The 22553-nt window shown below is 55.4% G+C and overlaps 2 protein-coding genes across 4 annotated transcripts; both read left to right on the forward strand.

Moving 5' to 3' along the window:
- The first annotated feature begins 1214 nt into the window (after positions 1–1214).
- Positions 1215–17955, forward strand: PGAP6 (post-GPI attachment to proteins 6). Of its 3 annotated transcripts, XR_008841572.1 has the most exons (14): positions 1215–1364; positions 5245–5422; positions 6878–7085; positions 7161–7294; positions 7638–7903; positions 9017–9336; positions 10038–10131; positions 10696–10819; positions 11492–11628; positions 13451–13629; positions 14411–14557; positions 14913–15029; positions 15438–17409; positions 17450–17955. XR_008841572.1 is itself a non-coding variant. In XM_056502842.1 (13 exons), the coding sequence occupies exons 1-13, from the start codon at positions 1268–1270 to the stop codon at positions 15732–15734; spliced, it is 2298 nt and encodes a 765-aa protein (XP_056358817.1). In that variant the 5' UTR covers positions 1215–1267; the 3' UTR covers positions 15735–17955. The 3 variants fall into 3 exon arrangements, 2 of the variants coding, with proteins under 2 accessions (XP_056358817.1, XP_056358818.1); XM_056502842.1 differs by having other exon boundaries at positions 15438–17955; XM_056502843.1 differs by having other exon boundaries at positions 7194–7294; positions 15438–17955.
- A 536-nt stretch (positions 17956–18491) lies between these two features.
- MRPL28 (mitochondrial ribosomal protein L28) lies at positions 18492–21429 on the forward strand. The gene is made up of 5 exons (XM_056502845.1): positions 18492–18866; positions 19037–19189; positions 19850–19984; positions 20541–20627; positions 21031–21429. Exons 1-5 carry the CDS (start codon positions 18579–18581, stop codon positions 21112–21114), a joined length of 747 nt encoding a protein of 248 aa, XP_056358820.1. The 5' UTR covers positions 18492–18578; the 3' UTR covers positions 21115–21429.
- The last annotated feature ends 1124 nt before the right edge of the window (positions 21430–22553 follow it).

Raw genomic sequence — 22553 nt, forward strand, 5'->3', positions numbered from 1 at the left:
TCTCTTTCAAGAGGAAAATAACTAGAAACAGCATTTCAAGAAAGTAATCCATAAGGGCTGACTGGAGATGAGCTGATATCTTTAAAAGTGGAGTTGAAGGCTAAATCAATGGAGAATGGGGACGGAAAGGGTTTATTGGTTTTCCTCTTAGAAGGAGAGCTCTGAAAATCCAAGGACAGTATTACACAGGGGCAAACGAACAAGTAGTGAACAAATTGAAGCTAAAAATTAGAATAGTCCTTTTCCATCCCTTGAGCTTTGTGCGCTCAAGCTTCTGGGCTGGCTTCAGGGAAGTCTTCTCCTAAATCAGATGAGGAGAGCTGACTTCAGGGAAGTCTTCTAAATCAGATGAGGACATTGCCAGCTTTGAGCACACAGACTGCTCTGACAGGGATTTTGGTGATGTCAGAGTTCCTAGAAAATGACAGGCACTTCCCCAGGGGATTCCCTTCTCATGCCCCAGGAATTTATTACAAAGAGTAACATCTTGTGAGAGGAAGCAGCAAAGATTTTGAGCTCTAGAAGTAGAAACTCCATCTCCAGGGAGTTTGTGGTTGAGTGTAAACAGGTCTGAAGTCCTCAACTAAGCTGACCTGTAAGGGAGTGTTGGGATTTTTGCTTGAGAAAAGACTCCGAGATTGTCCCCAAGCTGCATTATTTCTGCTGGGAACCACACCAGAGGGTACCCCAAGGAAAACACAAGTAAAAGAAAATCATTGACTCTTTTGAAATCAGCTGGAAAATCAGAGAAGGAGTTGACCATACCTATGAAAGCCACATCTCCCGTGAGTCCTATGAACATGGCAGATAGGTGAGAGCAGAGAAATCAACCGGGCTTTGCAAGGACGAGCATTAAATCACCCATCAGCTGAAAGGGCTGAGCTCCCCTGGTAATTTCCCGTCTGAGCGGGGACACAGCGGGCTGGGCTGTCCGGTTGTGACCGAGGCATGTGGATATTTGTGACTGCAGCTTGAAATGATCTCCAATTACCACCTTCCTCGGCCTGCATGGCGCTGAGAAGCGCCCCCAGGAGCAGCAGCGGCAGCACCCCGGGGCTCTCCGCCCCGTGCCCGGGATGCTCCGGCTGTGGAGGCGCATCCCGGGGCGGAGCGGGGCGGGGCGCTCGCGGCGCTCCGCGGGTCCGCCCCTCCCGGTTGGCGGCTCGCGGTGCCGCGGGGGCGGTGCCGGGGCGGGGCGGGCGGCGGAAGCGGCGGCGGCGGCGGCGCTGCGGGACGGGCGGGCGGGCGGCGGGGCCGGGGCACGGCCATGGCCGGGGCAGCCGGGCCGCCCCTGCCGCGGCTGCTGCTGCTGCTGCTGCAGCTCCTGGCGCTGCCCGCCGGCCGCGCCAACCGCACCGGCCCCGGTGAGTCCCGGGGATCGGCGGGGTGCGGGGGGAGAGCGGGGGGTGATGCTGAGGGCAACCCCGGGAGCTGCCCCGGGTCAGGCAGCTGCTGCCGGAATGGATCCGCAGTGGCTTTGGGGCGGCTTCGTTCTTTCCCGAGGGAGTCGGGGGCTCTGGAGCATCCCCGGGGAGCAGCGCTTGTGCCGGCCCTGCAGAGCAGTGCGAGGTCAGGACACTCGCGGAGGGCTCTGCTATGTTCGCAGCGGTTGTTTTCCTTGGGTTTGCCTTGTTTTCAGGTTACTTTACTTCCCGCGCATGCAGACGGATGGGAGCGGGGATTTTGGGAGAGCGCTGGGTCTGGGGTCCCGCGGGGGTTGTTCCCCCCCTCCGGAGCTGCTGTGGCAGTGGAGGGCTTTCGGGAGGTGAGGTGGTTCACCTGCTCGCCCCGTCCCGGAGGTCGGCTCCTTCTGCCCGTGGTTATCCTGTTGATTGATGATGGTTATCGCTTCCTCACAGCCCGCAGAGCGTGAGGCTCCCGGGGAGCCGCGGGTGCGATGGCCCCGTGCCCCAGGCCCACCCTGCTCTGGCATCCTGCTCGCTGGGTTCCAGCCCTGGAGAGCTCCCTGCGCCTCAGGTGTGCTGCTGGGCTCGTCCCGGCGCCGTCCCGCCGGCTGTGGGAATGCCTGGGCAGGGAATGCCTCTGTAGGGAATGCCTCCATGGGGTTGTATCTGGGCACTGGCAAAGATCAGCTACTCCCCAGGGGAGCGAGGGAGTCCTTGTTCTCCAACATTTGTAGGTGGATTTTAAACCCGGGCTAAAGGAACAGGATTTCTGTTACATTGTAAGTGGGAAAACATCCTGCAACTTAGCTCAGTATTTTGAGTCAGGCTCATCAACTCTGTAGCTTCAGACGGTGTCTGCTTTGAAATGAGGGCTTCATCCCTTTGATGGGATGCCCTGTGAAAGCCACAGTCAAGGTATTATTTCCTAAAACTACCATGAGATCATCTTTGGACAAACAAACCTGGGCTGTAGCAGGTGACTCTTTACTCTGATATTGAAATAATGTGTCTCCTCTGTGCATCAGGGATTCTACTGCATTCTGTTCCTTGTTTGAAAACACTTCTTGTTTTTGCACAATATGTTTGAAATCTGCTTTTACAAAATCTGTATGGAAGAGGATGGAAAACAGCATCCACTGGATGCGTCTCTTAGTCAGTTTAAAGCTTGTTTCACATCATGGAACAGTCAGGTGGGACTTTCCAGGTGTTGCCATGCTGGTGTCGAGCAGACTGAATAGACGGGGATGGACACAAACAGAGCACAGCACATGCCAGAGAACTCTCTCTTGATGCAGATAGGCTGCCAGAGCACACGCTTGGGCTGCAGTGACCTGTCTTTCAGGCTTTTCTGTGCTGATGTTCCGTTTACCTGTGGTATTTCCTTGTCAGCCTGGGTGGAGAGAGTCACATACCAGGCTGCTGGTGCAGCTCAGGGTGCCCAGCACAGCCTGTGAGCAGGAGATCAGCCCTTGTCACCACCAGAAGTTGTTTGTCAGTGGACTTTGTCCACAGCCCCAGCTGGTGCTTACCTGGTGGCAGGCAGTGCGTGGGCAGGGCAGGTCTGCCTGCTCTGGTAATGCTCTTGAGCTCGCTCATAATTGACCAGTCTTTAATAAAGAGCACTGCTGGTTGCTGGAGTTTTTAATTTTGCAGTTGGCCTGCCCTCTCCTCCCCCAAACCCACACAAAGAGAGCTTTGGCTTCGTGAGGACGTGCAGGATGGGTGGTGGCCGTGGCTGACAGCTGATGGGGTTGGGGCAGGCTGTAGGTTGTCTGATGGGACCTGTTGCATGGACAAGGACGGGGGCCCTCCCAGATCTAATCACACTTTGTGTCCCTGCCTTCCCTCATCTTGTGCTCTCCATGGACTGCCAGAAATGAGTGTGCCAAACATGTGTGGGGTGTGCTGGGGGTGCAGAGACCACTGATGAAAACTTGCTCCTTTCCATAGCCCTGGTGTGGGAAATGTCCCTGGGCCTGCAGGGACACAGCCAGCTCTGTACCCACGCACTGTGCTGGCGTTTCAGCCAGGGAGCATTGGTTTGAAAAACCCCTTTTGTGGTCTGGAGAGCAGTGTGACCCCGGCGTGGGGACTGCAATGGGACAGCTCTGCCCAGGGGCTGTGGCCTATCCTGCTCAGGACTCCCTTTTCCCTCTGGCCTTTCCTGGCCCTGTGCAGGAAGGAGCTGCAGCTCTGCTCCCCTGGCTGGCCCCGTGGCTGGGGCAGCCCCTGCGGCAAGGTCAGGCAGCCGCACTCTTCCTCCAGGAGCAGCTCCTCCAGCTGCCTCGTGTGGCTGGTATTTCTCGCTTTCCTGTTTCCTCCTTTCCCTGCTGGACTTGCAGGATGCCCGCAGGCTTTGGCTTGGGAAGTTGCCAAGGAGTTAAACCAATGATTACCGTTCCTGTCTCCTTGCAGTGCCGTGGGCGCAGGCTGGAGCGTCCTCCTTTGGGGCATGAATCCTAGTTCCTGCTGGGATTAGATTCCTCCTGGCAGGAAGTACATCCCAAGGATCTGGTCCTGCCTGAGGATTGTTTTCCTCTTTCTTACATGCAGTTGGGTCCTCTGTGTTTCCAGCACGACCCTGTGCAGCTTTGAGGGAAGGCAACTCCCCCTTGCTGCTATTCTATGATAGAAATGAGGAATCTGCCTCTGGGGATTCCAAAGTAGGAAAGGAGCATCAGGAAGCACTCCAGAGACACATGAAGACATAAGTTTCTACTCTCTTCCTGAATGTTGCAAACCTTGGTTTTGGATGGCCTTGGCTCTGCTGTCTCTGTGCAGTTTATCCCTTTCTCAGCTGATGTGATGCTTTTTTCCAGCCCTGAGCTGCAGTCTGGCTGGTTTGGGTAATGTATAATTTTGCTGGAGGTGATCTGTAGGTGTATAGCTGGGCAGAGGGATGGAGATCTAGTTCATCCTGATGGCACTTTGACTGAGTAGCTGTTGTCCTATTGCATGCCCTTTCAGCCTACCTTGGGGCTGTTTTCACTATCCCAGCAGCTTTTCTTCCAGCTAGGAAAATAGTTAGGCTTTAGAAGGCATGTCTGAAAGAGTTACATTTGCAGCACATGAATTTTCATAGTGTTGTGTGTCACAGGAAGACAGTACCTGTGTTCTGAGCTGGGTAAATGGATAACACAGAATGGTTTGGGTTGGAAGATCATCTCATGGGCAGGGACACATTCCACCAGACCAGGTTGCTCCAAGCTCTGTCCAGCCTGGCCTTGGACACTTCCAGGGATGGGGCAGCCACAACTTCTCTCAGCACCCTGTGCCTCCTCACCCTTGCAGGAAAGAATTTCTTCCTAACATTCAATCTAAGTCTCCTCTCTTTTAGTGTAAAATAATCCCCTCTGTCCTTTACCTCTCTGCCCAGGTAAAAGTGCTCAGCAGGAGACAAGGGCACAGCTCTTGGCACCATAAACTGCTGCTGGGGCACAGGGCCCCCCTGTGCTGCCTGCACCCATCTGCTCTGCTCTGTGCCCCAGGGCTTCCTGCTGCCTATTCCATCATCTTTCCTTCTGCCTTCAACCTTTCCTCCGACCTTTTCCTCCTCCCTGCGTCTCTGGTGATCTCTTATCTTCAAGGCACGTTTCTCAGAGTGTAGTTTAGGCATCTGTTAGTGCTCTCTGGTTCAGGGTGATGGTTTTATAGTGGGCATGTGGGTGGTTCTGGCTGGATCACCGCGTGTCTAATGGGACTGGAATGAGAAATCAGGGACACAAAGTGCACTTTTCCAAGAAACATTAAGCCTCCTGTGTGCTTCTGTGGGTGGATGAAGCCCTGCAGCCTGCCCCCAGCAGCTCCCCCACCAACTGCTGTGCTCTCTGCCTTCCAGACTCCCTGTATGTCTCTGAGTACTTCTCTCAGAGTGCACAGAAGCTGTCCTTCTACAGCTGGTATGGGAATGCCAAGCTCTTCCACTTCCACGTGCCAGAGGACACCGTGCTGCTACGCTGGCTGCTGCAGGCATCCCGGGGAAAAGGCCCCGAGTGCACCAGCATGGATATCACTGTGTATGTATGTCCCCACTGTCCTTGTGGGCTTCTTGTCCCCTTGTCCTGGTCACTCGTGGCTGGGGCTGGTTGGTTGTGGAGACTGGGCAGTTCCTCAGCTGCAGGAGCTGTAGTTTCTTCATGTAGCAGGACTGAATCTGTGTTTAAACCTGTAGGAGTGTTTTGTGTTCATGTTGCCATTGGATCTGGGGCTGCCTGTCAGGTGTGGTGTCCAAGAGACCCCTTAGGACATGGAGAGAGCTTCACAGTGAGGCAGATATGTTGCTCAGAGGTGCTCCTGGCCTGGCAGAACCTGCACAAAGGACGTAGCGGGACTACAAGGGACTTGAGCAGACCCAAACTGGTTGGAGATGGGCAAACTGCTTAGTGCAGAAGAACTGAGGAGATTTGGGGGCACTTTGTGGAGCAGAGATAGGAGAGGAATGTGATGTTGGGTGGATACAGGAGCATGAGAAGATTGCAAACTCAACACCAGCGAAAGAAATGCTGCTCAAAATAGTACTTGACTTGCTGAAGGATTTGAGGTCCAAAACTTGCCAGATTTTGAGCCTTATCTTTGGAGGATACCAAGCTTCCTCAGCAAGTTGTGCCCATGGAGTCACGTGGGTCTCTGGCACCCATTCCACAGAGATCTGGGGGTGACTGAAGCTGCTTGGCTTGTGCTTCCCTGGTCTGTCCTGGGGAGACTGGCACTCCTAGTTGTTCCTGAGCAGCCTGGCACGGATGATCTTCCTGCTTTCTGCTTCCCAGAAAGGTTTCCAGTTGTTTGGGGACATGAGGGACAAGGCAGCAGCTAAACAATAATCCAAGAAGTGATGGCAAACTCAGATAAGCTCCAAGGGGTAATAATATACCTGTCATGTCTACTTGCTGGACCTGTTGCAGTGCAGTCCAAAAGCAATCAAATTAAGTGCCAAATTGACTGAATAAATATTGCCCATGTTCCTCAGCTATGTGTGTTTCTGCTACTTCAAATGCTGGGCTTATCTTGAAAGCAGAAGCACTGCTGTACTGAAGTCTGTAATATGGGCCTTTCTTGGAAAGTCTCTTTTCAGTCTGTCTGTGTGCTTTCCTTAAATGAGGAAATGGCAAGATGCAGATCTTAGCTAGAAAATTAAAGTTCTTTGTAGACAATTTTCCCTATATGGGGAATTTGCTGATGGTTATAAAGCAGTAGTCTGTGGGTGGGGCTTAGCCTTAGCAAGTGTAGGAAATTTGCATTCAGGCTTGATGGAACCATGTAAATCTTAATAAGCTGCCAAGTTAAACCAATTTCTAAATAAATCCCAGATAAGCTAATAGCAGTCAATCCTCACCAGATAAAATGATGGCTCCACTTGAAAATGTGGGGTTTTCCAGTCTGCTCCCTTTCCAATCCTGGGCCAGTTTGTACCCCAGTTTATCTTGCCAGTGTCTGTGTATCCCTGAGTTTGCTCACACTGGTTTCTCTCGCAGGCACTTTCGCCACGGAGCCCCTCCCGTCATCAACCCTCTGGGCACTCGCTTTCCTGCCAACGCCACCGTCCGTCCCTCCTACAACATCAGCATCTCGCTGGGCAGCGCTGTGCAGAACACCACCTTTGTGAACGTCACCACCCCTGCTGCAGGGGACTGGTTCATCGCCGCCCACCTGCCCGAGGCTGCGGGCAGGATCGAGGTGAAGGTGAGGCTCCCTCCCAGTGCCCTGCCCTGTGTCTCACCACGACCACAGCTGACCCTGTGCTCTCCCCTCCTGCAGGGTTTCTCCACTCCATGCCCCTATATGTTCCAGGCAGATATGTTTGTGCTCAGACTCACTGATATGCCTGTCCTGGAGCCTGGTGTCCCCATGCCACACACCGTTGTCTCGCCTGCTAAGCCACTGCATGTCAAGTGAGTGGGAGCAGTGGGTGGGCAACTGAGGGCATGGAGGGGTGGGATTTCCCACATAAGCTGCTTAGGGGAAGCAAGAGTTGTTCTCATGTGGGGCTGGAGCCTTTTGCTGAGCTCCCTGCAGCAGTGGTAGGGTCTGCACGGGGAGTACACGAGCACCCTTCTCCGACTCTTCCCAGGTGGTCATTAGATTCAACTGCAGGAGTTTTAGTTCTTCCAGGTGTTTGCCTTGGGAAGGATTTTCACAGCATCCAGGGCAGTCTAGCTCTTGTCACAAAGCCCTGGGGACCTGGCTTGTGTTGAGAGTACAAGCATTGCAAACTGTTGCTCCCTCCCCCCGCAGGGTCTTCGTTCCCAAACACGCCGCAGGGATGCGGTTCCAGCTGAGCAGCTGCGTCACCAGCGAGCAGAGAGCCTGCACTGTGAGGGTGCTGCTGGGCTCCATCACCCTGCCCCAGTCCTTCCAGAGGAGCCTCACCTGCACGGGGAGCACCAACTGCAGCCTGGCCCTGGACTCGCCCCCCTGGGAGAAATGGCTGCAGATCATGGTGGAGAGTCTCGGCACTGCCAATGCCAGTGTGTCAGTGGAGATGCTGGCTTCTTTCACAGGTGGGATTCCATGTCCTTTGGCCATGAGGGAAGGACCAGAGGGAGCTCTGTGTGTGCTCTGTCCCCCTTGGGTCTTTGGGTTCATGACTGTGGTGCTCTATGCTCCTCATCATGCTGGTTGCTTCCTCTTGGACACCCTAGTTTTTGCTTTGGGGACAAAATTCAAAACTCTAGTGTTCACCCCAGCGAGGCTTTTGCTAGAGCTGCCTGTTTGGGAACACCTGAAAAGTTCAGTGTTATTTTTCTAGAGGTTGTTTGGGAAGAAGTGGCTGGCTTAAAATTTCGTGGAGAAAATAGTTTTCTGTGGTACACTAGATTAAGGCTGTGTTGACTACCAATTGGCCAAGAGCAGGCTACAGGCAGGAAACCACAGAGGTTTGCTTGAGGAAATGTCTGGAGTGATTGTAAGGGGGTGTCACCATTTCCAGTGACACCATGTGGCTCACAAGGTCCTTGTGATTGTGATTGTGGCACATGACCATAATCTCAATTTGACTGCTGGAAGCTCACCAACTAGGTACCTTTTTTTGTGCTGGGGGTTCTGCCACGTCCTCTTCAAAGCAGAGCCTTATACTGTGTGCTGGAAGAGCTGGCACTGGCAGCAGAGATGTTAGAGGGTAGCACAGGGAGCAATGGACAGTCTCCAGCAGTGGGACTCCAAGCGTCCCATTCAGCTCCATCTGCCACAGTGTGATGTCCTGTGCCTGGAGCTCCACTGAGTTGCCTTATCCCTCCTGTTCAGTTTTGTTTGCTCACATATGGGGAGCTAGGAGGGACTGTAGCTGTGGGACAGCTGAGTGCTGAGCTCTGCTGCTGGTGAGTGAGCACTCCCTGGGCACTCCTTGATGGTGCTGTGTTATCCCTTCTTCTCTTCCCCCTTCCCTGCAGCTCCAGGGTGCTTCTACCCACTGTACCACTGTCTGGCTCCCAGCATGTCCCAGCTTGTGGATGCTCCTCCTGCAAAGATGGCACCTCAGGGACAGATGATGCAGGGCATGAACCCCCTGAACCCCCCCAGTTTGTGCTGTCCTTGGGGCACTGGATCTGTTGGGGCCCTGCCTGGCTGAGGTGCTAGACCTGGCTGTGCTGATTCCTCTTCTATATTTGCTCTAGTTTGCAGACCAGGAAGCACCAGTTCCTTCCTTAACTTCATCAGCCTAAACCAGAGTCAAGCTGGTGCCAGACCAGGAGCAGCAGGCAGCCTCACTCCAGCTGCAGGAGAGGCTCCACACAACGTGTCTGGCCAGAGGAGCTCCTGCCTGCAGAGCCAGCCCGTGGTGAGGGAGGACCTGGATGTGGTGTCCGTGCGCTACCGGCTCCTGAGCGGCCCCAGCGTGCCCGTGAGCTCCCTGAGCCCCAGCCTGCTCCTGCTCAACCTCAACACGGGCATGGACAGCGGGGGATCCCTCGTGGTCAGCCTGCTGCTCAACAAGGTGTGCAGGCTGCTTGATGGATTGGGTCCCCTTGGCAGGGCTTCTCCCTGCTCCTGGGCTGCATGCTCTACAGGTTGGAGGTGCCAGTGGGACTATTTCTCTTCCTGTTGTTACAAAATACTCTGAGCCTTTTTTAGCTGCTGCCAGCATGTCCCACCTGCCGGCTCCAATTCAAATGCCACAGCCTGCGGCATGTGGCGGCAGTGACGCAGAGGAGACTAAGTGGAAAGCAGCTGCAATGCCATCTTCTCCATGGGAGCCTGGCACCTTGCCACCAGGAGAGGAGGCTGAGCAGGGGAACCCAGGGATGTTCCTGTCCAAGTCACTGATTCCCAGATTCCTTCAGTGACACCCCACCACCACCACCAAAATCAGCCCGTTGAAATTCCATGAAACTTCCTGGGAGCTGTACCAGGGTTCAGCCCTGATGATCTGTGGACTGAATTGTGTCTCCCCTGTGCTGACACTGAAATGATGTGTGGGTATCTCAGCTTTGGGGCAATTCCCCTGGCAGGGTCCCCCATGTGAGGGTCTCTTGTCTCTCACCCATGACACAATGTGGTGGTAGCACAAGGCTCAGTGAAATAGAAACCCTCTGAATTGATGGGTGACGTGACCTGAAGGATTTATTATGGGAAAGGAATGGTGCAGGGGGATGGCATGGGGGAACTCTAACGTGGGACACTGCTCTGTTTGCTCAGACATCTGTGAGCCTGGCCAATGCCACCGTGGCAGCCTGTGTGAGTGCTGCTTCTCCAGTGCTGTCCCTCAACGCCACACGGAACTGCAGCACAGGTAGGAGAGATGCTGGCGCTGCCACCAGCTCAACTGTGTCATCTCAGGCTCTGCTGTTAGACCTGGCGAGCTGTTAACTGACTCAGGACTTCATGGTGTGTCCCAAAGAAACTGATTTTTGCACAAACCCTCATGAGGTCTTTGTGCTGGCACATTCCCAGGGTGCTGGGATGCAGGTGCTGGTTTTGGCACCACGAGATAGCCTCCACCAAAGGAAGGTCTGGCTACCAGCTGAGGCTCTTCCAGCCTTGTTGGCAGGAGGTTTGGGGATGGTGAAGGTACTGCTGGTGTGCAAAGCAGCTAAGCTGTGTACTGGAGGACCAGCCAAGACAACAGGCTGTTCCAGGTGCCCTGTGCTGCCCAGATATGTACCAGGAACTGAGATGAAAGAAAAAACAGATCTCAAGAAAAAAGATCTTGATCATGGAGTTCCTGGTGCCTCCTGAGCATGGGAGCAGGGAGTCACAGGAGGCAGCTGATTCCTGTGTGGTCAGTCTCAGCCTAGGATTGCTGTGGGCTCCTCTCCTCAAGCCCTGGCACATCCAGCACCCTCTTTTCTCTCAGCTTTTTCCCAGGGCTACCCTCTGAGTGTGAGCACATCCTCTGCAGAAGCGATGCTGATTGTCCTGTACCCACAGACAGATGACTGGTTCCTGTCCCTGCAGCTCCTCTGCCCCAAGGGACAGGGGTGAGTCTGGATCTCATCCCACTACATCCCACTGCCCTTGGCTTGTGTGAGCAAACCTGACCCCCTGTCCTGCTGCCCAGGCTGTGGGCTCCTCTCACCTGGTGTCAGCTGAACTGGGGCTGCAGAGGGACAGGGAGCTGGGTGGCCCTGCTCACTTGCTCCCTTGTGAGCACCCAAGCAGCTTGTTTGATGCTGAGGTGGCACAGCTCACATAGACTGCAGATGGCAGAGCCTGCCTAGCTGAGCTTCCCCTTCCCCAGGTGGATTCAGAGGTGATAAACTGGGAAATAATTGCTGCTGTCACCCTTCTGGGAGGTCTCTAAGGTGCAGGCAGCTGTGCCTGAATTCCTGCAGTTTGCCTTCCTGCTGATTTCTTGTGTAAGGAGCCAAGTGCATGATGCACAACAGCACTGGTGACACTGTCCTGAGGACAGTCATGGGCACTGGGGTCTGCCATGGGGGCCTGGGGAGAGCTGACACCCACCTGGACATCAGTTTGGCAGCCCCAGTGGCAAGGGAGCAGACTCTGCTGGTGGCTCCTGGGGGTGATGGAGGAGATCCTGAAATAGCAGGGAGCTTGCACAGAGCAGCACAGCCTGGTGTGGGCGAGCAGAGCACAGGGCTGTCCCAAGGCCTGTGGCACCAAGGGGACATGCTGTGCTGTGCTTGCAGGGAATGCAGCGGTGCCGAGGCCAGAGTGACGGTGTTCGCGTACCTCACCCCCTGCTTCAACGACTGCGGGCCCTACGGGCAGTGCAGCCTCCTGCGCAGGCACGGCTACCTCTATGCTGCCTGCAGCTGCAAGGCTGGTGAGTGCCTTCTCCTGGGAGCTCTGCCATCCTCCCCGAGGGGACAGCACAGCTTAAAATGCTGGTGTTTGAGTGGGGGAGCCTGGGGTCTGCCATGGCCGGCAGTGCTACAGTGCCTGGGGAAGTAAAGTCTTGGGAAATGCCCAGGGGTGATGGGGAATTGGGATGAGGATAGCTTGAGGTCCCCCAGGGCTTGGAGAAGGGCTTCTGAGCATCCCCAGAGAGATCAGGGTATCTGAAAATGCCTGTGCCTGTCAGGGAGTTTGCTGTGTAGGTTCCTGGTACGGAATGTGATGGGCCGGGCTGCGGTCCCTGTGTGTCTCCTGCCAAGAGCCTTAGACTCAGAGGTGCCCCTGGAGGAGGAATATCTGTGTCAGCTACTAATTATCTTAATGGCCTGGGGAGTCTGTGGTGTAGGGAAGATGAGTTCTGCTGTGCTTGGGTGGGTCTGTGCACCTGTTCTCAGCAGAAGGACAAGGCAAACTGTGGCTCCCTGCTGCAGTGCTGATGATGGGTGAGGAGCGAGATGGAGAGCAGCATCCTGATTTCCCCAGGGATGCCAGGTTCTGGGAAGCACTGAGCACCTTAAGGCAACTGGGGAATCAGGCTAAGGACAGCTTTCTGCTGAATCACTCTGAGCAAAACGCCCCATCTGCATATTCATGACCCAGAAATAAACCAGAGAGAGTAGGTTCCCTGGGCTCTGCCTGGCAGGGAGCCAGCACACGGGGCAGAGCTGCTGCTGTGGGTTCCAGTGGCTCTGGAATGGGATGGATGCTACAGTTAATTCTGCTTCTTGACCATGGAGTGCCTGCACATACCCCAGCTGCCCTGTGGCTGACCTGCTTTTTTCAACAGGAGGGAATGGGCATCCTAATCTTCAATTTAAATAATTTTTTTTTTTTTTTTTTTTTTTTTTTTTAGGAAGAGGCAGATTTGTGTTCATAGAGATTGCCTCAGTTCAGTCCTTGGTATTCAGTCAGAGGGTGAGAGTTGTGTTTTGTGTCAGGCAGTGTCCTTCAGGAAATTTTCACTCTCAGTCCCCTGTGCAGTCCTGGATGTCACCATGGGCTGAGGCAGTGGGTTTGTGGAAGAGGAGCTGGAGTGGGACCAATCACACTTTCTGCTGCCCACAGAAGTTACAGGGACCCTGGGGCCAGCTATACAGGGTGAGCACAGGGAAAGGGCAAGAGGCCACAGACATTGGCTGCAGCAAGCAAATTTTCACATAAATTGAAGAAGACACTTTTTCCCTGCCCTTCAGAGCTGTTTGTTTTTGTACAGGTCCCAGGTTTCCATCTTTGAAGATCTTCAAAAGTCAGTTGGGGAAGGTTCAGAGCAGCCTGACCTGGTTTTGGGTCTGCCCTGCTATGATAGCTGGTAGGAGAGAGCCCAGTGGCTTCCTCAGTGCTGGGAATCATTCTCCACCTGATTCCTGATTTGCACCCAACTTAAACCATCACGTGGAGCATCTGAACCTTGAGTGCATGATGTTCTACCAGCAAGTTGTGTGTGTTGAGTTACTGCAGGGATGGAAAGTGCCAGTCTGGATGTAGGATGGCCTCTGCTACATGGGGACAACCTAGGAATGTCCTCAGGGCAGCCAGGCAGCCCTGCTGGGGTTCCTCAGCATCCCACAGCAGAGTGCATGAGGAGTAATGAGACCACCCTGAGAGCAGGGGCAAGAGAGGCTGATGGAGAAGGGGCTCAGGGACAGTCTGGGTGTGGGATTGCTCCTTCTCAGGCATCCCAGGCTCCTGCTGGCTGCTGTGGGAGCACAAGGCAGGGCCTTTGAGATCCACAGACCGCTCTCTGTCCACAGGTTGGGGTGGCTGGAGCTGCACAGATGACACCAAGGCCCAGACCGTGGGCACACAGAACTTGGCCACGCTGCTGCTCACCCTGAGCAACCTCATGTTCCTGCCAGCCATTGCAGTCGCTGTCTATCGCTTCTACCTGGTGGAGGCCTCTGTCTACACCTACACCATGTTCTTCTCCACGGTAGGGACTGCCTGTGTCCCCTGGCACCTCCCCCTGAGCTCTGGGAATGCTGCACCACTGTGAGGTCTTGGATGGAGCAGCCCATCCTAGAGCTCCACAAGCAGCTTCTGGGGTCACTCCATGGGCACATTGTAGTATCCAAGAATGTTAAGGGGTTGGAATGGACCTTAAAAATCGCCTAGTCCCATAGACAGGGACACCCCACTAGATCTGGTTGCTCAAGGCCTTATCCAACCTGGCTTTGAATATTTCCAGGGCTAGAGCATCAACAACCTCCCTGGGAACCTGTTTCACCTTGCTCACAGTAAAAAATTTCTCCCTAATATCTAACCTAAATTTCCCCTCTTTCAATTTGTACCCGTTAGTCCTTGTCCCATCACTCCAGTTCTTGAGAAGAGTCCCTCTCCAGCTTCCCTGTAGCCCCCTTCAGATGCTGGAAGGTGCTATCAGTTCTCCATGCAACTTTCTCTTCTCCAGGCTGAACAGCCCCAACTTTCTCAGCCTGTCTTCACAGAGCAGGTGCTTCAGCCCCCTTATCAACTCCATGCCTCCTCTGGACTGGCTCCAGCACTATGTCCTGCCCTTTCAGAGCTGCTGGGACACTGCAGGGTGCCTGCTCTCATCTGCATTCCATGAAGCCACAGTGCTTTGGTGGAGCTTCCTGGAGCCACTGCAGGAGAGATCCTGCCTGTGGGCTGAGCCTTCTCCTGCCTCCCCTTCCCAGAGAGCCGTGTGGTGCTGCTGGGTTCATGCTGAGCTTTGCTTTTGTCCCTGACCACAGTTCTACCACGCGTGTGACCAGCCGGGCGTGGCCGTGATGTGCATCATGGACTACGACACGCTGCAGTACTGCGACTTCCTGGGCTCCGTGGTGGCCATCTGGGTCACCATCCTGTGCATGGCCCGCCTGAAGAAGATCCTGAAATACGTGAGTGCCAGGTGTCTCCACCAGGCCCAGCCAGCCCAGAGTCAGTCCCCTGGCTGAGCCCCCTCCCCGCTGTATTTTAATGACACAGCTGGGTGACAGAGCCTGTTTGTCACCCAGTGCCACCCAGCAGTTTGGCTCGTGAGCCTGCATGCTTAGAGAGGCTGAAGATTTCCCCTGAGATTTGGGGTAAAGGTTTGTGGGTTCTGTGGTTTCTCCTTCTCAAAGGTGTTTTTCCTGACTCTTATGTAGATGCAGAGCTGGGTAGCCAGAAGAGGTTCTCCTTGCCTGTGGCACGTCTGGCTGTACTCTCTCAGCAGATGAGCTCCTGACAGTAAAGGTGGTGTCTCTTTTCCAGGTCCTTTTTGTCTTGGGGACCCTGTTAATTGCCATGTCCCTGCAGCTGGACCGCAGAGGGGTGTGGAACATGATGGGTCCCTGCCTCTTCGCCCTCTTCATCATGGTTACAGCGTGGGTAAGTGAGGGCAATCGAGCAGGACCTGCTGCCCTTTGCTCCCCGTGGGGAATGGTGGTGTAGAGCAGATCCAAGGCTCCAGCCCATCCACAGGCATGGCTCGAAACCCTGAAACATCCAGGTGGAGGAGGCAGGGCAAGGGATTCACCTTCCGGCCCTGCAGCAGCTGAGAAACCCCCTGGTTTGGGTCTCAGACCTGGAGCTGCAGTGCTGTCCCAAAACATGGGCTGGGCAGGAGCTATAGCATCTGTGCTGGGCTCTGGTGTCACAGCTCCTGGGAGGCTTTTGCACAGCGGGGGGGCTGAATTCCTCAGGGACAGCAGGCACCCTGGGGGGTTGGCAGGGTCTGTGGGGTCCCTGCCCCAGCCTCTGTCTGGCTGCTTCACCCCCGTGTGCTCTGACCCCCAGGTTCACCACGGAGCGAAGCGCAGGCACTGCTACCCCTCCTCGTGGAAGCGCTGGGTTTTCTACCTCCTCCCAGGGATCACCTTGGCTTTCATTGCCATCTCAGTGTACGCTTTCATGGAAACCAATGAGAACTATTACTACACCCACAGCATCTGGCACGTGCTGGTGGCTTGCAGCGTGGCTTTCCTGCTCCCTCCTCAGGACAAGCACAAGAAGCCCTGGGCCTGGCCCCAGAAGCTCACGTGCCGCTACCAGATCTGCCAGAATGACCGTGAGGAGCTCTACGCTGTGACATGACCTGTCCTGGTCAGGGGTGGAGGGATGGGAGCTGCTCTTGGCCATGGCTGCCCCTCACACAGGGTCAGTCCTCTCATGTGCTCGTTCCCTGGACAGGAGGGTGCAGCCTGGACTGGGTTTAAAGATGAAGATGGTCTGGGCTGGTGTTGTGGAGGCAAGTCTGCTTTTCTGCTGGGGTGGGGCAGGCTCTTCATGGTTCAAGATCAAGGAATTGCTTGTCCCCCACCCCCCCCATAGCCCTGGGGGAAATCGCCAACCCTTCTTCCCCCACTGCTGCATCCATGAGGCTTGGGCTTAGCCCGCACTAAGCTGGAGCCAAGGCTTTGGCTGCTGAGCTCTTCTCTGCACCCTGTCCTGGTAGAGGATGTGGGACAGGGACCTCCCCTACCATCCTGCAGTCAGCATTTGAACCCAAGATAAGAACACTCTTCTTCTGTTCTGGGGAGCAAATGCTGCCCAGTGCCCTTGGTGCTGATGGGGAGGGAGGGAGCTGATCCCAACACATGGTGGGCCCTTGGCTGCCATCTCCTTGGGGTCTGGAGCCTCTCTCCCTCTGAAACAGGTGCTGCTGCTCTTATCTGGTCCTGATGCTGTGGGGGATGAATGAGGCTGGGACTTGGGCCCTGGATTCAGGGTCAGACCTGGCAGGAATGTGAAAAACCCCATGTGAGGACATACAAAAGGTAGGAGCAGCATCTCAGCCAGAGCTGTGAAACCCACAGTAGTGCAGGGTTTAGTCTGATTTTAACTTGAGCTCTGGAAGAAGACAGGCTGATGGTGTTCAGGGATTCACTGTTTCCTTCTTTTTGGGGGGTTTGGCATGGGCAGGGCTCTCTCTGGGGCAGCACAGGTGGTTCAGGGTGGTGCCTCAGCTGCTCCTCCAGCCTGCTGTGCCTCGGAGCCTGGATGTGCTGCAGGGTCCTGAGGCCACAGCAGTGTCCCAGCCCAGCCAGGAGCATCACCAGGGGCTCCCCAGGTGGCCAAGGTCTCCTTTGCAGTGTGTCTCACCTAAGCCTTACTCTAGGGCACACAGAAAGCAAGGGCAGACCTTGGCAACCAGGGAAGTTGTCCTTGCCCATCCTTCTACAGATAAGGGCTCAACTACATCGTTCCAGCTTGTGTCAGCCTGGTGTGTGCTGCTGGGAGCCCTTCCTCAGGTGGCTTTGGGGAGGAAAGAGCTTTTCATGAAGGATTTGCCTCCTCTGGGTTCTTTCTTTGCTTTGAAGAGCGCCCAGCTCAGCTCTGCACTTTATCCCTCTGCCTCCCCTTCCTCTGCAATGTCCCCCTTTTTAAGCAGGTGCAGGACAAGTGAAGGGCACTTGTCCATACCCAGCAGTGTCATCCCCCCCTCACCTGTGTCCCCTGTGTTTCCTTGTGCTGCTGCCATCTAGAGCAGCAGGGCAGGAAAGGGGACATGGGGCCCTCAGGGCTTCCTCTGACTTCTACCACTTTTAGGCACTTTTTTTCCCCCCCTGTCTTGGTTTGCACAGTGGTGCTGAGGCCCCAGCACCACAGCAGGCAACCGCTGCTCCTTCACAGCCGTGCCGTCCATGCCGGGCCACAGGTGGGACCTGGGTGCTGCCAGTGTGACTTGGGTGCCACTGGTGTGACCTGGGTACTGCCAGTGGGACCTGGGTGCCACCAGACTGGTCTGGGTGCTGCCAGCATGACCCAGGTGCCGCCAGTGGGACCAGGGTGCTGCCAGTGTCACCCAGGTGCCACCAGTGTGACTCGACTGCTGCCAGTGTGACTTGGGTGCCACTGGTGTGACCTGGGTACTGCCAAGGTGACCTGTGTGCTTCCAGTGTGACCCAGGTGCTGCTGGTGTGACTCAGGTGCCACCAGTGTGACTTGACTGCTGCCAATGTGACCTGGGTGCCACCAGTGTGACCTGATGCCACTGATATGGCTGGGTTTTGCTGGTTATCATAGAAAGCAATAATTCCTCATCGGGCCTTTCCCTTCAGGGATTTCCATGCTGGAAGCAGGAGAAGCTTTGGGGCAAGGAATCCCACTGACATGATTGTTTATTTTGTGTTTGATCATTAATTTTTGCTTTGCTCCCTCCCTGCTGACTTGGCTTTGGTGCCTCCAGGAGGGAGGGTTAATTATTTTGGGTAAAATCCGAGCAAATTCCTGTGTCTGGGGGGGCGGGAAGGTTATTTTTTTCTTTGCTGTTAATACCTGTGATTATTTTATACAGTAAATTTTAAAGCTTACAGTTTTATAATTTAATAAAGGTGACGGTATTTGCGGGCAGACGCCTGGTGGTTGCAGTCACACAATCACAGGGCTCCAGGAGCCTCCTCTCACCCACTCCCCTTGCCCAGGCCGGGCCACCTGGAGCAGGTGCCACAGGAACGTGTCCGGGTGGGGTTTGGGATGTCCCCAGAGAGGGAGATCCCAGGGCCGTGTTCCAGTGTGAAGTTCTTTCGCCCAGGATGACTGAATATCCTGAGTGGGGAGAGCCCCACACGAATCATCCACTCCAATTCCCTGCGCAGACACCGCAACAATCTCACCTGTGCGTCCCCGAGCAAACGCTGCTGGAGCTCCACAGCCCCGGGGCCGTGCCCAGCACCCTCTGGGGAAGAGCCATTCCCTGAGCTCCAGCCGTTCCCCGAGTCCATTGAGGGGGGACTCCGGTGCCCATTCCTGCTCCTGTCCGGGCACGGCCATCACCCTCAGCGCCCTCCGCCCTGGCCGGGCGCGAAACGCGGGCGCGGCGCGGCCCTTCCCGGCCGCCGTCCTGCTCCGTCCGCGCCAGCCAATGAGCGATGGCCGTGACCCCGCGGGGCGGAAGTGGCAGCGGCTCGGGGCCGGGCCGGGCCGCGGGGACGGGCGATGCCGCTGCACCGCTTCCCGCCGCGGCTCTGGGCCGCCATGCGGCTGCGGGACGGCATCTGCGCCCGCCTGCCGCAGCACTACCTGGCCTCGCTGCAGGACGACACGCCGCCCACGCCCGTGCACTGGGAGCCGCACGGCCTGCGCTACCGGCGGAACCCGCGCACCGGGCAGCGCGAGCGCGTGCAGGACGTGCCGGTGCCCGTGTACTTCCCGCCCGCCGCCAACGAGGGGCTCTGGGGCGGCGAGGGATGGATCCGCGGCTTCCGCTACGCGCGCAACGACAAGGTGAGCGCCGCGCCCTTCCCCAGCCCGGGCTGCGAGCACCGGGGACGCCCCCGATCGCCTCCCCCGGGGCGGCCCCTCACCGCCTTCCCCCGGGCCGCCCCTCACCGCCTCCCCCGGGCCGCCCCCGACCGCCTCCCCCGGGCCGCCCCTGACCGCCGCGCCGTGCCCAGCTCTCCACCAGGCTGCCCAAGACCTGGAAGCCGCAGCTGTTCGAGCGGCAGTTCTACAGCGAGATCCTGGACGCCACGCTGACCATCACCGTCACCATGCGCACGCTCGACCTCATCGACGCCGCCTTCGGCTTCGACTTCTACATCCTGAAGGTACCGCAGCCGCTGTGCCCACACTGCCCTCACCCCTGGGCTGGCAGGCACGGAGGCCTAGAACTCAGGCACAGAAAATCCCAAGTTGGAATAGACCCACAAGGATCATCCAGTCCAGCCCCTGGCCCTGCACAGACACCCCAACAACCCCACCCTGTGCCTGAGCATTGGCCAAACACTCCTGGAGCTCTGGCAGCTTCAGGGCCGTGCCCATTCCCTGGGGAGCCTGGGCAGTGCCAACACCCTCTGGGGAAGAACCTTTCCCAAAATCCAGTCTGGCCCTTCCCTGACAGCTCCAGCTGTTCCCTGGTCCCATTCCTGTCACAGGGAGCAGAGACGGGGAGGAGCTGCAGTCCCTTCTGAGCTCTGCCTCTATCTCCTCTCCAGGCTGAAGAATTTCTGCTGTTAATGTTTTAATACAGGTCTAATGCTTCCAGCCTTTAATACCCTCTTGATTGAAGCCCTTGATATTAAAACTCAGACCTGTGATCAAATGGTCTTCAGAACAATTCCAACAGATCCTTGCCCTTTCACAACATGCGTCCTGAGAGCCTCTGCTGTGTGCGGATAAGCTGCCCATGCTGTCAGTGTGCTGGGAGGCTGCTGTGCTCCCTGGCAGCTGGTCCCTTGGTGCAGCCTGACTCCAGTCTCTTTCTGCAGACTCCCAAAGCTGACATGTGCTCCAAGCTGGGGATGGATTTGAAGCGGACGATGCTGCTGCGCCTGGCCCGGCGGGATCCCCAGCTGCATCCCAACGATCCAGCCAGGAGAGAGGCCATCTATGACAAGTACAAGGTGGGCTCCTGGCCTGGTGTTTGTTGCTTGGATGGTCACCCATCACTGGTGTTGGTGCTCCTGTGCTGAGGGACAAGAAAATGTAAACATCATAAGGTTTTTCTTCTTTCTGTAGGCTACTAGTTTTTGTACTCATCATTAGGGACACAAGAAGCAGTATTTTTGCCGTGATTGAGGTCAGTGAGAGTCTGCAATAAAAACAAGTAAGAATTTGTTCTACCTCTGGGGGAAGAGCCCAGAGTGCCCATGTGCTGTTCAGTTTTGTCCCAGCATGGAAACACCACCAGCACCCACCGCACATGGAGCTGTGCTGAGAAACAGCCCCAGAACTACATAAAAGAATTGCAGGAGCAGACACAGCTGATCAGAGAGCAGGACCCTTGCTAAGAAGAAAGGAGAGAAGGGAAGAGGACCTTGGTTGTTAGAAATGACAACAGGGCTCTGAGATTTGTCCATAGTAATGTTCCCATGGAATCATATGTTTATGTTCTGGGCATAGAGATATTTACATGTTGGTCACCTGCAAAGACTGTGCTACCTTCTCCTTTCATCACAGGAATTTGTGATCCCAGAAGAAGAAGCTGAATGGGTTGGCTTGAGTTTGGAAGAAGCCATAGAAAAACAGAGGCTCCTGGAAAAAAAGGTGAGTTCCTGAGGCAGTGCTTAGCACTGAGGTGTTGTGGCTGCACATCCAGCTCCTTCATGAGGTATGTTCACCCACATGCTCCAGTACACACTGATGGCAGGAGGGAGGGAAAGGAAAAGGAAGGAGAGGGATCCTTGGGAGCTACTGATGTTTCTCATCTGCTCTCAGAACTGGGGAAGCTGCTGAATGCCCCATACAGATGTTTGCCCTCTCTGAGGGAGGGTTACAGAGCTGAGAGCAGCTGTGGCACAACAGGTTGCCTTGTTCAGCCCTGAATAAAACTCAGTCACATCTTCCTCTGGTTTTAGCTGCCAGCAATCCCTGGGCTCCCCATTGCACTTCCCCTTGCTGCTGCTTAGGTTCACTCCTTTAACATGGTTTATCCTCTCCTTTGTTGCAGGACCCTGTCCCCCTCTTCAAGGTGTATGCTGAAGAGCTTGTCAGCCAGCTGAAAGAACAGCAACAGGCAGTGCAGAAACAGTAGAAGAAGAGAAACCTTGGGAGCAAAACCCTGCTGCAGATAAAGCAGCGGGGTTCAGGGGCTCTGCTGCCTGACCCATGCTGGTGGGGAAGGGGCCACGTGAAAACCACGTTCCTGAAGTGTCATGACAGCCTAAATTCAGTGAGGACCTGTTCCTGTGGGCTGAGGAAGGAGTTTCTATGCTGTGGCTCTGAGAGTTCAGACTGACTCAGTGTGGATCTTCTGCTTGTACAAGCAGTTGGCTGCTGTTGAGAGCCCACTTGTGATACAAAATACACATTTTGGTATTAATAGCAGTAAAGTTCTCTCTGATACTTATTTTGTTAGTGTGTTGTAGCAGGGACTGTGAGACACCATGTAACTTGGATCAATCCCCAGCTTCATCCAGCCCAGATAGTTGTGCCCCAAAAGGCAGCAGGTGGGGCTGAGCTCCCCAGCACAGCTCACTAACCCCTGGGTTACAGCCCTGTTTCTGTTGTAAGTTGGTGACTTTTGAATCTTATTTTGTAAAAATATGGTTGAAGTGGGTGTTGGAGTCTTTGCTGGTGTCTAACAACAAGGGACTGCAAAGCACTTGCCATAATTACAGGCTGATGAACAGCACTGGGAGTCCCTGGTGTTGTCTGGAAGCTTTGTGGTGGTGCAGTGAGTTTCTGGGTGGATCAAAATCAGCCTCTGCCCTTTTCCCCTCAGCTCTGAGGTGAGGGACAAGCACAGAGCCTGCAGGCTGAATCTTGTGTGGGTTGTCTCTCTGGATCATTCCTTGCCCCTGGAAGAGACTTTGCCTTACCCCTGTCTTGGGCTTTCCCCTCTCTGGCACATCAGGGCAAGTGCATTGCCTTGATTTGTGAGCCACAGGACTGATGAGAGAGAAACTGGGCTTGTGGAGCCGGGTGTGGCTCAGCCCCTCTGCACTGGAATGGAGCTGGGTCACAGGGGAGTGGAGATTGCCAGTGCCTTGAGGGTTTGGGCTGAAGTGGTGCAGAAACAGTCGCTGGGTGAGCCCAGAGCCTCTGCAGGGCCATGCTGGGGGTTGGGTGAGGGAGGTGGGAGAGTTGATTGGGATCTGAACAGCAGCATTTCATGAAAACCAGACTTCTCTGCTGCTCTTTAGGACAGAGAAGGGGCTGGAGTCCTTCTAAGGGGTGTTTGAGCCTGCAGAGGAGCCTGGCACAGGCTGGTAAGACTGGCTGGGGCTGCCACACAGGGCTGTGCTGTTCTTGCAGGGGCACAGGGGGAACAGGCTGGGTGGCAGGAGCTGGGATATTTCCAGCCTGCCTGTGTGTTCGTCCCCAGCAAGCCCAGGTTCTCAAGAGCAAACTGGCACAGAAGGTCATATTTGCCTAATTAATGATCATGCAGCTAGGCCAGCACAATGACATTTGGTTATCTTCTCTCTCTGCTGCAACTGAGCTGAGTAGGAAGCTGCTGCCCAGCTCCTC

The sequence above is a fragment of the Oenanthe melanoleuca genome, chromosome 14 (genome assembly GCF_029582105.1).
Source record: "Oenanthe melanoleuca isolate GR-GAL-2019-014 chromosome 14, OMel1.0, whole genome shotgun sequence".
Taxonomy (NCBI): Eukaryota; Metazoa; Chordata; class Aves; order Passeriformes; family Muscicapidae; genus Oenanthe; species Oenanthe melanoleuca.

Coding starts and splice junctions, on each gene's coding strand:
- PGAP6 (XM_056502842.1), top strand. CDS start 1,268: ATGGCCGGGGCAGCCGGGCCGCCCCTGCCGCGGCTGCTGCTGCTGCTG. Junction 10,820..11,491: donor CTCTGCCCCAAGGGACAGGG/GTGAGTCTGGAT, acceptor CTGTGCTTGCAG/GGAATGCAGCGGTGCCGAGG. Junction 15,030..15,437: donor TCATCATGGTTACAGCGTGG/GTAAGTGAGGGC, acceptor TCTGACCCCCAG/GTTCACCACGGAGCGAAGCG.
- MRPL28 (XM_056502845.1), top strand. CDS start 18,579: ATGCCGCTGCACCGCTTCCCGCCGCGGCTCTGGGCCGCCATGCGGCTG. Junction 18,867..19,036: donor GCTACGCGCGCAACGACAAG/GTGAGCGCCGCG, acceptor CGCCGTGCCCAG/CTCTCCACCAGGCTGCCCAA. Junction 19,985..20,540: donor CCATCTATGACAAGTACAAG/GTGGGCTCCTGG, acceptor CTTTCATCACAG/GAATTTGTGATCCCAGAAGA.